At 34.3% G+C, this 13,698-nt stretch overlaps 2 protein-coding genes across 2 annotated transcripts; both read right to left on the reverse strand.

The window, feature by feature from the left end:
* Positions 1 to 4,688: 4,688 nt before the first annotated feature.
* LOC113731137 (nonsense-mediated mRNA decay factor SMG7-like) lies at positions 4,689 to 6,036 on the reverse strand. The gene is made up of 3 exons (XM_027256226.2): positions 5,703 to 6,036; positions 5,255 to 5,377; positions 4,689 to 5,064 (listed from the first exon to the last, which is right to left on the reverse strand). Exons 1-3 carry the CDS (start codon positions 5,874 to 5,876, stop codon positions 4,849 to 4,851), a joined length of 513 nt encoding a protein of 170 aa, XP_027112027.1. The 5' UTR covers positions 5,877 to 6,036; the 3' UTR covers positions 4,689 to 4,848.
* Positions 6,037 to 8,967: 2,931 nt separating this feature from the next.
* On the reverse strand, positions 8,968 to 12,458 carry LOC113731133 (GDSL esterase/lipase At5g45670-like). Its single transcript, XM_027256221.2, has 5 exons — positions 12,014 to 12,458; positions 10,945 to 11,069; positions 10,135 to 10,380; positions 9,699 to 9,954; positions 8,968 to 9,350 (listed from the first exon to the last, which is right to left on the reverse strand). Exons 1-5 carry the CDS (start codon positions 12,279 to 12,281, stop codon positions 9,127 to 9,129), a joined length of 1,119 nt encoding a protein of 372 aa, XP_027112022.1. The 5' UTR covers positions 12,282 to 12,458; the 3' UTR covers positions 8,968 to 9,126.
* Positions 12,459 to 13,698: the final 1,240 nt, after the last annotated feature.

Genomic DNA, 13,698 nt, shown 5'->3' on the forward strand with positions numbered 1-13,698 from the left:
CTTAGAAAAAAAAAAATAGAGAGAGAGAAAAGAAAAGCTGCCATTATATGGTGTGCCGTTGGGCTTGATCTTATCATTTTATTTCCCTACAAAAGTAAAAAAAAAATTAAAAAAAAAGGCCATATATCTTACCTCCATCGTCTCCATCAAATGTAGAAACAAGTTCGATTTGACAGTTTATTAAGCTAGAAAAAGGGCATCTGTGCAACATGGGATCTTTAGATATTCTGGATTAAAGTGTTTGGAAGTTAAAATTTGTCATACATCAAAACCTTTTAATGAAATTTATAGAAGTGTATCTGCCAATTAAAATTTAACCAATTAAAAGAAAAATGGTGTTGCATCTTGGTCATAAATTGGGTATGGCAAGTTTCCCCATACATCCATTAGAAAAAATCCTCAACCACTTTTTCATTAGTTTTAAGTACTTTTATTCATATTTAAGTATGTTAAATATAAAATTTCCCTAGCCTGACATTGTGTAATGTCAACTACCATTTTGAGTTCCCTGTTGCCTTAGTCGTTCTGTCTACAAGATTGTGTAATGTCAACCCTGAGATTAGTCAATTCTGAAATTGTGAAGCAGTCTTACCCTCTCTAGAAGCTTATTTTAGGATTATAAATTTCCTGTTTCCTTTTTTTTTTCCCCCTTTTGTTTATAGGTTGCCATTTTACTTTTTGAGTGTTTCCAGTATTTATATAAATATAAACTTCAACTATGTGAAAGCCAACATCAGGTTTCATGTTCTTTTCGGATAAACTACACTCTAATCCTATACTTCTCTTTTCTAATCTTAATGTCATTATAACTTATAGGGCTACCCAAAACTATTCGTGTTTAGCATTTTGCCCGTAAACTATGAAGTACAGGACTATGATACCTTCAACATACAATTGCTTTGCAAAGTAGTGCAACAATGTAATTTGGCTAGAAATCAAATTTAGCTGTCCTTTTATTAGTAAAAGACAATTTTTTCCTCTGATTATTGTTTTCTAGTGAGAGATAAATATCAAACAAGATTTTAAAAAAAAAAAAATTCAGCACTTGAACGGCTACTTTAAAAAGCCAATGATTGCAATTTTATTTAATTAAAGAGCTTATTATCTTTTTAATTGTGAAAGGCTAACTAATTTCCCGCACAAAATTTTTGTTGTTGATCTATGTGATGATGTATTATAAAGTTCTGAACTACTATGTTTTTATTGCAAATAGTTTAGGGGTGTAAATTACAGTTAACCCTAATTTTATAAGACGTTCTCATTTTTTCAGGCTGCAATAGCAACATCTTTTAATTTCTAGTAGAAAATTTAGTAATTTCTTTAAAAAAAAAAAGTTTACAACTTTATTGGCCACAGCTCATGAATAGTTGGATCAGACTGAGAATTGGCATCTAGAATTGGTATTCCAACTTCTGATGCATTCACCTTTCAACCCTTGTCCTAATAACATCAACCAAAACACATGATCGAATCCCGTTACTATACATCAATGTTTATTACGAAAAGATCAGCTGAAGCAAACTTGTATTTGTTACAACGAATTAAATTGAAAGAAGAATTCTCACAATTTAATCCATGAAGCAAAATCCTAATTAGTAAATTACAAAATTAATCGAGTCAAATAAATTGCAAAATTACAAATAAGAATAATTGCAAAAACTGAACCGTTTTTTGTCCTTGCTGCTACGATCTTTATAGTACTGAATTTTTAGATTACGTATGAGAACAGAATATAGTTGATGATGGATGACTGTGTAATAAAAACGGCAGTATATTTTTTAGACCAACGTAATTTGGTTGCCGACCAGTTTGGTCGTGTAACATTTTTAACAGATTTGGACAACAGAAACCTAACTACATGGAGTATTTGTCAATAATATTATGTCCTCGTCAATTAATCAAAATTAGAAACCTACTAAGTGGAATTACCAAATGAATAAAATTGAAATTAAACACAAGATTACAAGGGAACAAATTGATCCCAAATTTAGTGCGGAAGGTATGAAATAAGGATCATCCATAATGAACATTAGGAGAATAAGATAAACTTGGATGGGCAATAACTCTTGTGATGCAACCACAAAGTTTATAGTTTGACCTGTATTTTTCAGTTTAAAAATGGAACTATTACGTGTGGACGGCTACGAGGAGTCTTGTCCTAACAGCTATATCTTGCACCGACATAAATAAATGGAGTTGTAGCAAATATAGGGAATATGCTCCATAAATTCTTGGTAAGTTTCATTCACAACCATACTAGTATTAGAATGCATTGTTATATTTCTTAGTGTCTATCTAACGGACGCTCATTGAACACTCTTTAAAATATATTTCAAGTGTTCAATTTTTTTTTTTTTAAAAAAAGTGAATTTTATTATAGAAAGTATATAAATATAAAAAAATTATTATTATTAGTATGTGTATATACATAGTAAATTTGGTGTGATTCGGATGCGTGAACGAGTATTTATTAGACATCCGTTAAAAAAATTATTTTTTATACAAGTCTATGAGTCAAATCGAAATATGTGGAGCATTTATTGTACAAAGTGCTGCCAACTTGACATGGATAAATGAAAGATAAAATTGATAAGATGAGTTATCACACTATTGTATCATTTATGGAGCATTTCCTTTTTCTTGAAGCTGGTAGAATTAAATTTGAGTAGTTGAAGTAAAACACTAGCAAAAACTCCGACGGAACTAGTCAACTACAAAAATGAGTTGACTCAACGTTGAGTCAAAATGGATGCTAGGTCCCTTATGGGGCAAGATTTTTTTTTATTTTTTTTTCCAAGAAAAACCTTTTGCTGCTCAATTTTACGCCGCAATAGTCAATGGCCAATTTGGACTGCTAATCGAACTAAGCAATTGCACCGACCTCGAATCGTACAGTTCATGCGGTTGCTCCTTTGTTATTGGAATTATCCAATTTTCAGTTGTCTTCACACGATGGAACTCCTCCCTCCGTACCAAATTGGGAGTTCAACTATTGCCTACTGTAAATCCTTGTGGTTTGGATTCTCTCCCATGGCTTAGTTGGGTCTTTTCCTTCCCTCATAATCACAAAAAGTACGCTAATATTATTTGCAATTTGACACAAAAAATTTTGAGCAATTTACAATCCATGTTACAATCTAAAGGTGGTGATATAAGTAATAACAATGACCTTGCACGTAGATCCTTGTACCACATCAGTTCTTTCAATTTTGCGGCTAATTTGGTGTGGAGTACAGTGACATCCTTTGCTTGCTATCGATAATAAAGACTGACAAATCTAACAGAATAAGAATAAAAGCAGAGAATGACAACTAATATATCTGAATTTGAGATGGATTCTGAAGAAAGGTTTTGTATTTAAAGCTTATACAACATCCCTGCCTGAAAAAACAATTTTGCACATAGTGCATTAGGAAAATGTAATGGTGGGCACAATTTACTAGTCGTCTGGTACATATGGTCCAAATAAAGAGAATTTACAGCCTTAGACTTGGATATTTCAAGGCCCTTCTTGTTTCCTTGTCTTTGCTCCTCTCTGAACATGAGCATATTTTAAAGCAAACTCGATTTTATAACTTAAGCATATTGAGAAAAGACGTTTAAAGAATGCAAAGACTAGCTTAACTGAATTCCAGCCTGTATATCTAGTCTATTCCAAATGAGCCTAATCAGGCTTAGCTCTTTTTATACACAATCTAAGAATAACGTATACGCTTGAATGAAACACTTGTAGTTTTTCTGTTTTACTCACAAAACCTTTGTTTTTTGTAGGGTTTGATGATCGAGTAGTAATTTGGAGCTAAATGGAAGAAGTTTGAAGAAACCTTGAAGCGCTCGAGAAGTCACTAGTGTTCGTGGAAGCAGTTGCACAACAAGAGGAAAAGTGTTAAAGAGTTTGCTCATGAAAATTGTTAGAATCCTGCCATGGATTGTTGGAATGGATTCAATCCGTCCATGGATTGCAGTGGTAGAAGACTGGATTCCATCAGTGAATTGAAGGTAGAGAGCAAACCAAATGAGCAAGAAACAAGATAGAAGAATCCGGCTATGGATTGTTTCCAGGTGAGCCAGATTTCATGCATAGATTTAAGAATGTTCAAAGCAGAGTTAGAAGAATCTGGGGGAAAAATTCATTTTTCATCCTCAAACTTTGTGACTAAGACACATTTGGTCCCCAAACTTTTTGACTAGACACATTGAGTACATGTATTAACTATTTTTTGCCACATTTAGTCAAAAAACGGGAAAATTTTCAATTTGGACGGTGAAACCCACGTGGCCGTTAACTTATGCGTCGGGAATCAATGCAAGTCAAACTAAAGTCCACACATTCTCTCTCTAATGCAAGTCGACACAAATAGTGGAGTTTTGGTGTTTAAATCAGTCAACTACAATATCAGTTCCTCTTCAATCAGCAAAAATTCACTATTTCTCCGACATCCACCCTGTAGTTCGCAAAAAGGGAATTGAGGAGATGATAACGAATTTCCCTGTTGTTCCCAAACAGGGAACTGAGAGAATTAAGGTGATGATCTCGACCAGTTTGTAGGATGATATTCCAAATAAATTCAAGAAAGATATACCATGCCTTAGGCTACACCTACTAAACTTGCCGAGTTTGCTACGGAGTGACCCAGTTAAAATGCGTTCTTGCAAGCTTGACTAACTAATGGTCCGCCACACAGAAGTAATAGCAAATAACAACATGATTTTTTATCTTCACAAGCACCATAACTAATAACAGAAATGAAAATAGTCACAAAATCAGCAGGGACTAATCCTGTTTGTTGTCTTCTGATGGGTTAGCCAGAATATAAGTCAGATCAAGAGAATATTGTGTTGCTCTAATTACCTGGATCTCCCAAGGAAAAAACTTATCAATCTCACAAAGAGGGGCCAGAGTTCAGTTTTTGCAGTAGAAAAGATGTTGTTAGTTTCCAAGTTACTCTTATTTGAAGATCCAGTGAGAGACTGTGGTGCGGCCTGCAAGGAGACTTTTTCAAATGGCTTTAACAAATCGATGTGTGTCTCACTGGAAAGTGAAGACAGATGGGATGACCCGTTCTGCAAAATCAGAAGAAACAATAGATTCCTAACTACTTAACTTCAAAAATCAAATTTAAAAATAAAGCAAAGAATTCTAAAAACTACAAGTAAAATTACTGAGTTTACCTCCCTCCTTCCTCTTTTGTTACATAGTTTTGGTAAAAAGGCAAGGATGAAAAAAATAAAAATAAAAAAGAAGAACTCTTACCTCTTCAAAGAGTAGCATAAGGTTATTCCATGCATCAGGGAAAGGTTCTTTAACAGCTAAACTTCTCGTGCAGTGGTACAATGCCAGGAAAGCATCGCCAACATATGTTGCTAACAGTGCCAGCTGCAAAGAAACACAAATTTTAAGATCGAGGAAATATACAGTAGAATAAGTTTAGCAAATGAATTTGAATGTAGAAACTTCTTAAAAATCAGGATTAAACAATTGCTCCAACTGTTGCCAAAGAATCAATCTAGAAATGAAACAAGGTCCGCAGGATGGTTTCAAAAGTGACTTTTGTTCGCCAATTCAGGCTTGTCCCCAACACTAGTAGAGAATTTGGAACTGAAAATAGTGTAAGAGCAAAAATGACAGATACAAAGCTTTTCTAACATTCTAGAGCTAAACAAAGCCTGTGTTCATCATTAAGTAATATGAAGAAACCTACTTGATTATGGGGATTCCCGCTAGCTGGCCATATCCTGCTTGCTTCTAAGTAGTAAGTAAACGCAACCGACCATTTAGAAGCATCCTGTTTCTTACAAAGCTCGCCATATCTAGCAAGATCCCCAAGACATATTAGAAAGCGGTGGCATGCAAACTGACACTTGCTCAATTTCATTTGTTCAGTAGAAAATGAACTGTCTCCTTTGTTATACAAGAACACCTCCCCTGGCAGACCACAAACTTCTCTGAAAGCCTTGGTCAAATTGCTATAGAAGTCAGTCGCTTCAGACAGGAATGTCTTGAATCACTCCCAGTACACTCAAAGCTTCGTTGAATCACTCCCCTACCTCTGCTAATCTCACGCAGCTTTTCACTCCACAAGCTCGGTGGGAAAGAGATAAACTTGGAGAGGAAAAGGAGCTCCACCCTTAGACTTTGAGTGTACTTTTAGTCAACATTTTGTGTCGACTTGCATTAGAGAGAGAATGTGTGGACTTTAGTCTGACTTGCATTGATTCCCGATGCATAAGTTAACGGCCACGTGGGTTTCACCGTCCAAATTGAAAATTTTCCCGTTTTTTGACTAAATGTGGCAAAAAATAGTTAATACATGTACTCAATGTATCTGGTCAAAAAGTTTGGGGACCAAATGTCTCTTAGTCACAAAGTTTGAGGATGAAAAATGGATTTTTCCCAAGAATCTGGCCACAGATTATGTTTAGCTTGGCCGGATTCCTTGGACGGATTCCAGGCGGAAGGTGAAAATTCGTAGAATAAAATGGAGCATGCAATCAAGCCGAACTGAAAGACACAATGCGTCCGCAGATTATGCCCGGATTCGTATGCAACATGCGTATCTTGCACTTTCTTTCATCCATCTTCATGGATATGAAGGGATGATTTTGGCAGAAGATTGCAGATAAGATGCAAAAGTAGAATCAATAGTAATCTAACCCATTAGGGTTAGAGAAGCTCCAACAATTACAAGAATGGAAGAAGTTTATTTAGCAAACAAGTTTTTCTCTCAATACTAGGTGGGGAGTGCCCGCGCATTGCGCGAGTATTTGGTATCTGTTGTTAGAAAGAATATTTTATTGGACAAATAATAGTACATTATGTAAAGAAATAGTCATCAAATATGACAAATCTAATAATAGTATATTCTAATTGCAGCACACACTTGTACACTTTATTTTATCAATACTTTTACAATTTTACTATTTCCAAAAAACCCCTACAGATGTTATTTGAAAATCGCCTAAAAACAGACATAAGTTGTTGCAGACAAAAAAAATATTCTCCAACGGCTAGTTATAGCAACGTATTAATTGCACAACGTGTTAATATATCTTTGTGTTAATTGCACAACAAAAGTTACATTTCAATTAAATGTGTCTATAACACCATTTCAGTAATTAAACCAACACATAAGCTTATATGAGTTGTACTCGATGCAAAAACTGTTGCAAAATAATTCCATATTCCAAAAATAGCCAGATATCTCCATAAATCAAAGCTTTAAACGTACCAAAATGAAAGCATTTCGGTAAATATACCTAAACACATGCTGCCCTCAATTGTATCAAAAGTTTTTAAAAAACTACACAATAATTCATATTTCCAAAAAGCCCCTATCCATGCAGTTGAAATTCAAACTCCCTTTACCAAAACTCATTCTTATATAATATAAGGATAAGGATTTGTCATCATGGCCCTGCAATTCTCCGCATTTGATTCAATTAGTAATTGTTTTTTATAAACAACATGTATCCTTTTAACATAATAATAATTTGCATGTATAATAATTTGGCAAGTGTAGGGGAATGTTTTCTCCCCCATCCCCACTCTTGCTCCTGACCCATTGCTCGCTATGGGAATATATCCATCGATTATGGGTTGTTTGCTAACTAAATCCAAAATCTATTTTAGTTATAGAGACAAAGAAAGATTTTGCTAAATGAAGTACTATTAGATTATGAAGTTTACCGTACAAAATGTATGGGTATTTAGTAATAAAAAATGTATGTAAAATTCTAATGCTGTCATCCTCTATCAGTTTTGGTTCTTAGATGGATTTTACTAAATCAAATAACATGTGTTGACCAAGAAACTTTATCACAAAGTCAATTGACATATTGTTATTAACTCACTTTGCATTAATCATATACTAGTAATCCATGCAATAATATACAAGTATTATATGTATTATGATGTGGAGATTGATCAACACATTTTGAAATAAATACATATAAATCTAATCAATAAAATTTAACTTGTGTCTGAATATGTACATCTTATATTAACTTGCATATTTGAAAGAGCAAAAGGTATTAATACGGTTATTTTTCACGTAATGACTACCTAACTAAAGGAGATAAATTGGGAAAAAGCATATAGAACACAACAAACAGCTAATACGATGAGGTAATAGAAAGCTTAGATCGTTGATTAATAAAACAATGAATGAGTCTTCTAACAAAATTGCTAGCATGTCAAGTAATTCTTTACCGACCATAGGCCAAATGGAAGAGTAAAAGAATTTGGCAAGACCATCGACAAACTAGTCTTGATATTGCAAAATCCTTTGGCTGTTGGTTAAAGTCTAGCAAGTCAGTGTCTGCAGTTTGTTTGTCACAAGTTTTTTTTTTCCAGATTGTTTATGCGTGTTTGGTGGTTGTATAAAATATCTGCATTTTCCACCATTAGAAGAAGTAACATTAGAAGAGAGCCTGTTGCATAGTGTCTCATTGCCCTCGCCTTATAGAAATGGGTTCTACTGCATATGTTTTTGTGCAAATATGACCCCGAATTTTTTACGACCAAAATAACGGTACTAGATTGTTTTTAGGCGTCTCTAGCAATTAAAGTTCGTTGATTATGCCACAGAATCACCCATGAATTTGTACAGTGTTTATTCATCCAGTTTTTTTTTTTTTTGGAAAGCATAATTTATATAATCACTTTCAAACCTGGAGCCATATTCATCTCCACACCAGAAACTTTTGCTTGTTTTTTGATATTTTATCTTTATGTTATATGATACGGATAGCGATTGCTTGACCCCCCAAGAATAGGGATCTTCCTCTTCCACCTCCTCAGTTAATTTAATTCATACATTATTGGAATTCAAGTTGCTATCCTACTTAATGAAAATAAATTGCACATTTGGATAAAGAAAAATTTGACACCTCAAAGCCACATACAAAACTTGTTTAATATACGGAGTACAATTTTCAATTCACATCATAAACAAGTGCGGTCAACTATTTGGATAAATAAAACCACTTAAAGTTCGAAAATCTTTCAAACAACATAGCAAATCAAGTTTGCATATGTATATATTTCTAAGAATACCAATGTTTTTTTTTTTTTTGGCAAGAATTTATCAGCTGCTTCACTACTAATGATATTTAACATCCTCATCTTCACAGTTGAGCTAAGCGACTAATATCCACGGGGTACGCATCAGATTGCTTTTCAGCTCTGTACGATCTTCTTCCAACAATAATATTTGCAGCTTCAGATGGATGAAAAGCATCCCAAAACAAATACTCATCTCTATTTGCACATGGAGTTTGGAAAGGAAGACAAGTTATTTGGCCATTGTTTCTTCCAACACCACAGCACCCTGCATTTGTCACCCTAAAACCTGCATATGGAAACAAATATCAACACACAAATCAAGTTAAATTCTGGTCGTTGACAAAAATCAAACACATCCCTACTTATAATTTTATGCCAGGCACAATGCACAATATAAATCTATAGCATTTATCACTCACAATTCCTAGGAGCCCTTCTCCAAATTTGGGCTTTACCTCCTTGATAAAAATATCATTTTAACCCTACACAACTTGCAGTTTACAGTACAATAAGGAGAGTCCAGCACAGAACTGCTCCCATTTTTATGATGGACGAGAGTTAAATAATAATGTTCTTGATTACAAGAAAAAGAGAAAGTCAGATAACAATGACGAATGGAGCCAAGAATAATTACCAAAAGCTGAGGGATTGTTAATTAAATCCTGGAAAATGCCATAAGCATTGATGTAGACAAACTTTGCGTTACTTCGGTCGTTGTTGAATTGGTCCACCAATCCCCTGAGTCCATTATTGAATATTTGATTTGCGGAGTTAATCCTCTGGACACAAGCTGTACCATCAGGGCTATTTTGGGCCAATGCATTTGGACTACATCCAATCTGACCCACTCCGATCAAGGCAAACCTCCTTGCTCCAAAATCATAAAGCGTCTGCACATGTAAAAGCCAGAAGAACCAAAAAATTTGAGGCCCAATTTATATGCTAAAACCAGGTACTGCTCTGATCTTCTTCTTCTTCTGCTTCTTCATTTTTTTTTTTTTGAGCATTTCAGATTTAATCAACAATAAAAAAAGGAGTAAGTAGAGAAGAAGGAAAATGAGAATACTCACCCTTATTTGTTCAGTATATTGTTCTATAAGGACCTGAGAATATTGTTCAGGTGAAAATTGCCTACTACTTGAGTAGTAGAGAGGCATGAAATAGTTGTTAAGGTAGTCATTGCTGCCAACTCCAATTGAATATATGCATTTGCTTAGGTAATCTGCAGCAGAATTTTCATCTCCAAGAATATTTACCATTTGCGAGACTGTATTCTTGTAGTTGTTCACTTGTGCTGTAAAACTAATCCTTGCACCCTAAAATTTCACAATGACCAATGAATTAGTATACATGTTCCCACTATATATATGTATGTGAAATGACGATAGAAAACTTGTGAAATCGTTAAAAAAAAAAAAAATTGGAAAAAGATGCAAATAGACCCTCATACTTTTACTTAATACATTTCTAGCCCCTCGCATTTGAAATGATGCACTTTGATCTCACATGTGAAATCGTTGCATTTTGGTCTCGAAGTCCATTTTGATTTTATTCTATTCCGAAAAGTGGACAGAAGTATCAAAGTCCACTTTCTTTTTCTTTATTTTTTGTCTTGGACTAAAAATTAGAGGGTCATATAAAATCATTAATTTTTTTTTTTTGGGGGAGGGGGGGAGTACGTCGGGAAAAATGTAATCCTTTTTAAGGTTTGGTGGCAAAGCACTCTCGCGTCCTCAGAATTTTCAAGCAAAACTAGACCGAAAATGGACGTTAGGACGAAAATGTCTCATTTTAAGTACGAGACAAGCAGAAAAAAAATTATATAGCAACAATGTGGGACTATATTTTGGTTTTGAAGAAACAAAAGTAGAGTTGAGTACCAGTTGTTGGCCAGTTTCTTCTCTAATCCCAGCAGCTGCAGATGCATAATTTACACCCTTTAATATCTCTTGGCCACTAACTTCTGCATAGGGTGGAATAGGATCCTCGAACCCTAACAGCTCCGCTGATAACAAATCATGAAATTAGTGTACTATTGACACAAGGTATAGCATTTGCAATTGATGCAAAATTATTGTTAAACATCTATACCATATATTTTTTCTTTTTGGAAATACTTCGCCATGCATTGAAGAATATTTTGATTACTAATTCACAGAGGATACTAATTTGTACATTTCGCCTGGCTTAGCAACAATAATGAGCAGAGTAGGACCCTTAGAATAAATGCGCAAAAAAAAATTGAATAGATTGTCAGATATGGAGCTTGTTATTTGGACAAGAGTACCATATAGAAAGAGCATTTCGAATAATGAATTTGCTACAGTGGGCACCTATTATTTTTCTTGAACAATCTTCTTGCTTCTTGTTGTTTGGTTCAATTCCGTTTTAAGATGGTCCCACTTGGAAAAAGTTGGTGTAATATTTTCTATTTAAGGATACCTAATTTAATGTCTTAGAACAAAACTAGGTGACTATCATAATTTTTTGTTAATGTGTTTTGTTGTATAGATTATAATTTTTCCGTTGCACTACTGGACACTATTTTTTCCTCATACATAAAAGTTTACTAATAAACGTAAATAAAAATGCAGTAAAACCTACCCACAAAATTAGAAAGAAATGAGGTAGTACATTTTATGGTAAATTTACTTAGAGAAAAGGACTCAAAAGTCAATTTAAATGTATGGTTCACTGTTCATGCAACTAAATAAAAGTAGAAGGGAAACTTGGTGAAATAGAGGTCTCATGAGAAGAGATTCATGGTGAAAATGCAGACTTCAAAACAAATACGTATAAAACTGACTCCTAAAATTCGCGAGCAGATATCGGCATGCATGTTTAAAAGAGCAAATGATTCTGGCATTCTTCGCAGAATACCAACCTCATCATCTAGGTTTACAAGCAGACAAAAGAGTGGAATTGAGAGAAAGGAATGGAGATCCAAACCTATAACATCAACAGTGGTTTTTCCATTGGAAAACCTTCCACTTGGTCCACCAGGATAATCAACTCCATAAGGCAAATAATTAGCTTTGGCTAGGGAGTTGATATTATTGTTATTGCCATTGTCTACAAGTGAATCACCAAAAATGAAGTAGCAAGGAACTTGGGGTTCTCCGTAGACTCCATTATCAAGATTTAGCACCAACACCACCAACAACAGACACCCCACCAAGAATTTTTTCAGCTCACCACCCCTTAGGGCCATTGCCATGCCTGATGCCCACTTCAAGAGAAATATCCCACCCAAAAAGGTGTCACTGAGTTTTGCAGAAATGAGTAAAGTAGCAGAAGGAGAAGAAACCTTTAGGTTAGTGGAGGTGTTGCTGAGTGATGAAATATAGAAAGATTGGAGGTATTATATATAGAAAATTGTGATCCAATTAACGGAGAGAATTGAGAGACGATGATTTAGCAATTACTAAGTTTATGGATGCGAAGTCGGTATGGTGCATTAAATACACGCGGGTAAGGTACTGTGAGTTTCCAGGTACCTTGTCTCACGCTGGTTCGTCTTTTTCCCCCTCTATTGTAGTGTTTGGTAACCAATTTGAATTGGGTTTTTTTAGCTGGTGTTCATGGTGGATTAAAGATGTTAATTTTTTTTAAAAAAATGAAGTTAAATTGAGTAAGCGTCTTGTGTAATAAGACACTGTATATGAATTCATGCATACATATGGTACATATTTAAATTTTGAAATTTGAATGAGAAATTAAATCGAGTTAATGCGTGGGACACAGTAAATATGTTTATATATATTTATATATATATGGTAAGATGTGTGCAAAAAAAAAAAGGTACTATTAAGGAAAATCTTTGAATATAGGGCTTATACTTCATATTTAAAGCGTTTACTTTCTAACTTTCTATCTTTGAAATTACGCATTAATGATTTAGCAACAGTTTTTGAATTTATTTTTATAATTAGAATTTACAACCATCCGTTTTTTTTTCCTTCTATATATTGAGAGGGAAATTTTTTTCTAAGTTGTGTTTGGATTGCATTTTCCGTCATTTTTCATGGAAAAATTACTGTAGCGATTTGATATATGTGAGGGAAAAAGGCGATAGGGAAATGTGATCACGGAAAACGACAATATTTTCCGACGGAAACAAGCAATCCAAACAAGGCCAGGCTGTCTGTAAGAAACATGTTGTCAGTTTCTACGTGTACTCAATGAACGAAATAATCACAATAGCAGTTCGAGGCTAGCTCCAACTTTATGAGAATTATTCTGCGCTTTGACTGGACAGTATAGCTAGGGCAAAAGTCACTATGAAAGTGTCCAAAAATTATACTCCCTCCGTCCCACTTTGATAGTTCTGTATTCCTTTTTCATCTGTCCCAAATTATAGTCCACTTTCCAATTGAAAAATGTAGTTGTATTTTAATTTTCCTAAAATACCCTTATTCAATGTAAGTAGTTGTTACTATAAACCTACCCTATTTAATGAGAGTTGATTCTTTTTTTACCATCAATTCAAGTTCCCATAAAGTTGTACCATATTTAATGTGAGAGTATTTTAGGAAAATAGCAATCTAAATTTACTTTTCCAACAAAGTTAACTACCTTTTTTTAAACTGTGTGAAAAAAGAAACAGGACTATCAAAGTGGTACGGAGGGAGTAG

The sequence above is a fragment of the Coffea arabica genome, chromosome 2e (assembly GCF_036785885.1).
Source record: "Coffea arabica cultivar ET-39 chromosome 2e, Coffea Arabica ET-39 HiFi, whole genome shotgun sequence".
Taxonomy (NCBI): domain Eukaryota; kingdom Viridiplantae; phylum Streptophyta; class Magnoliopsida; order Gentianales; family Rubiaceae; genus Coffea; species Coffea arabica.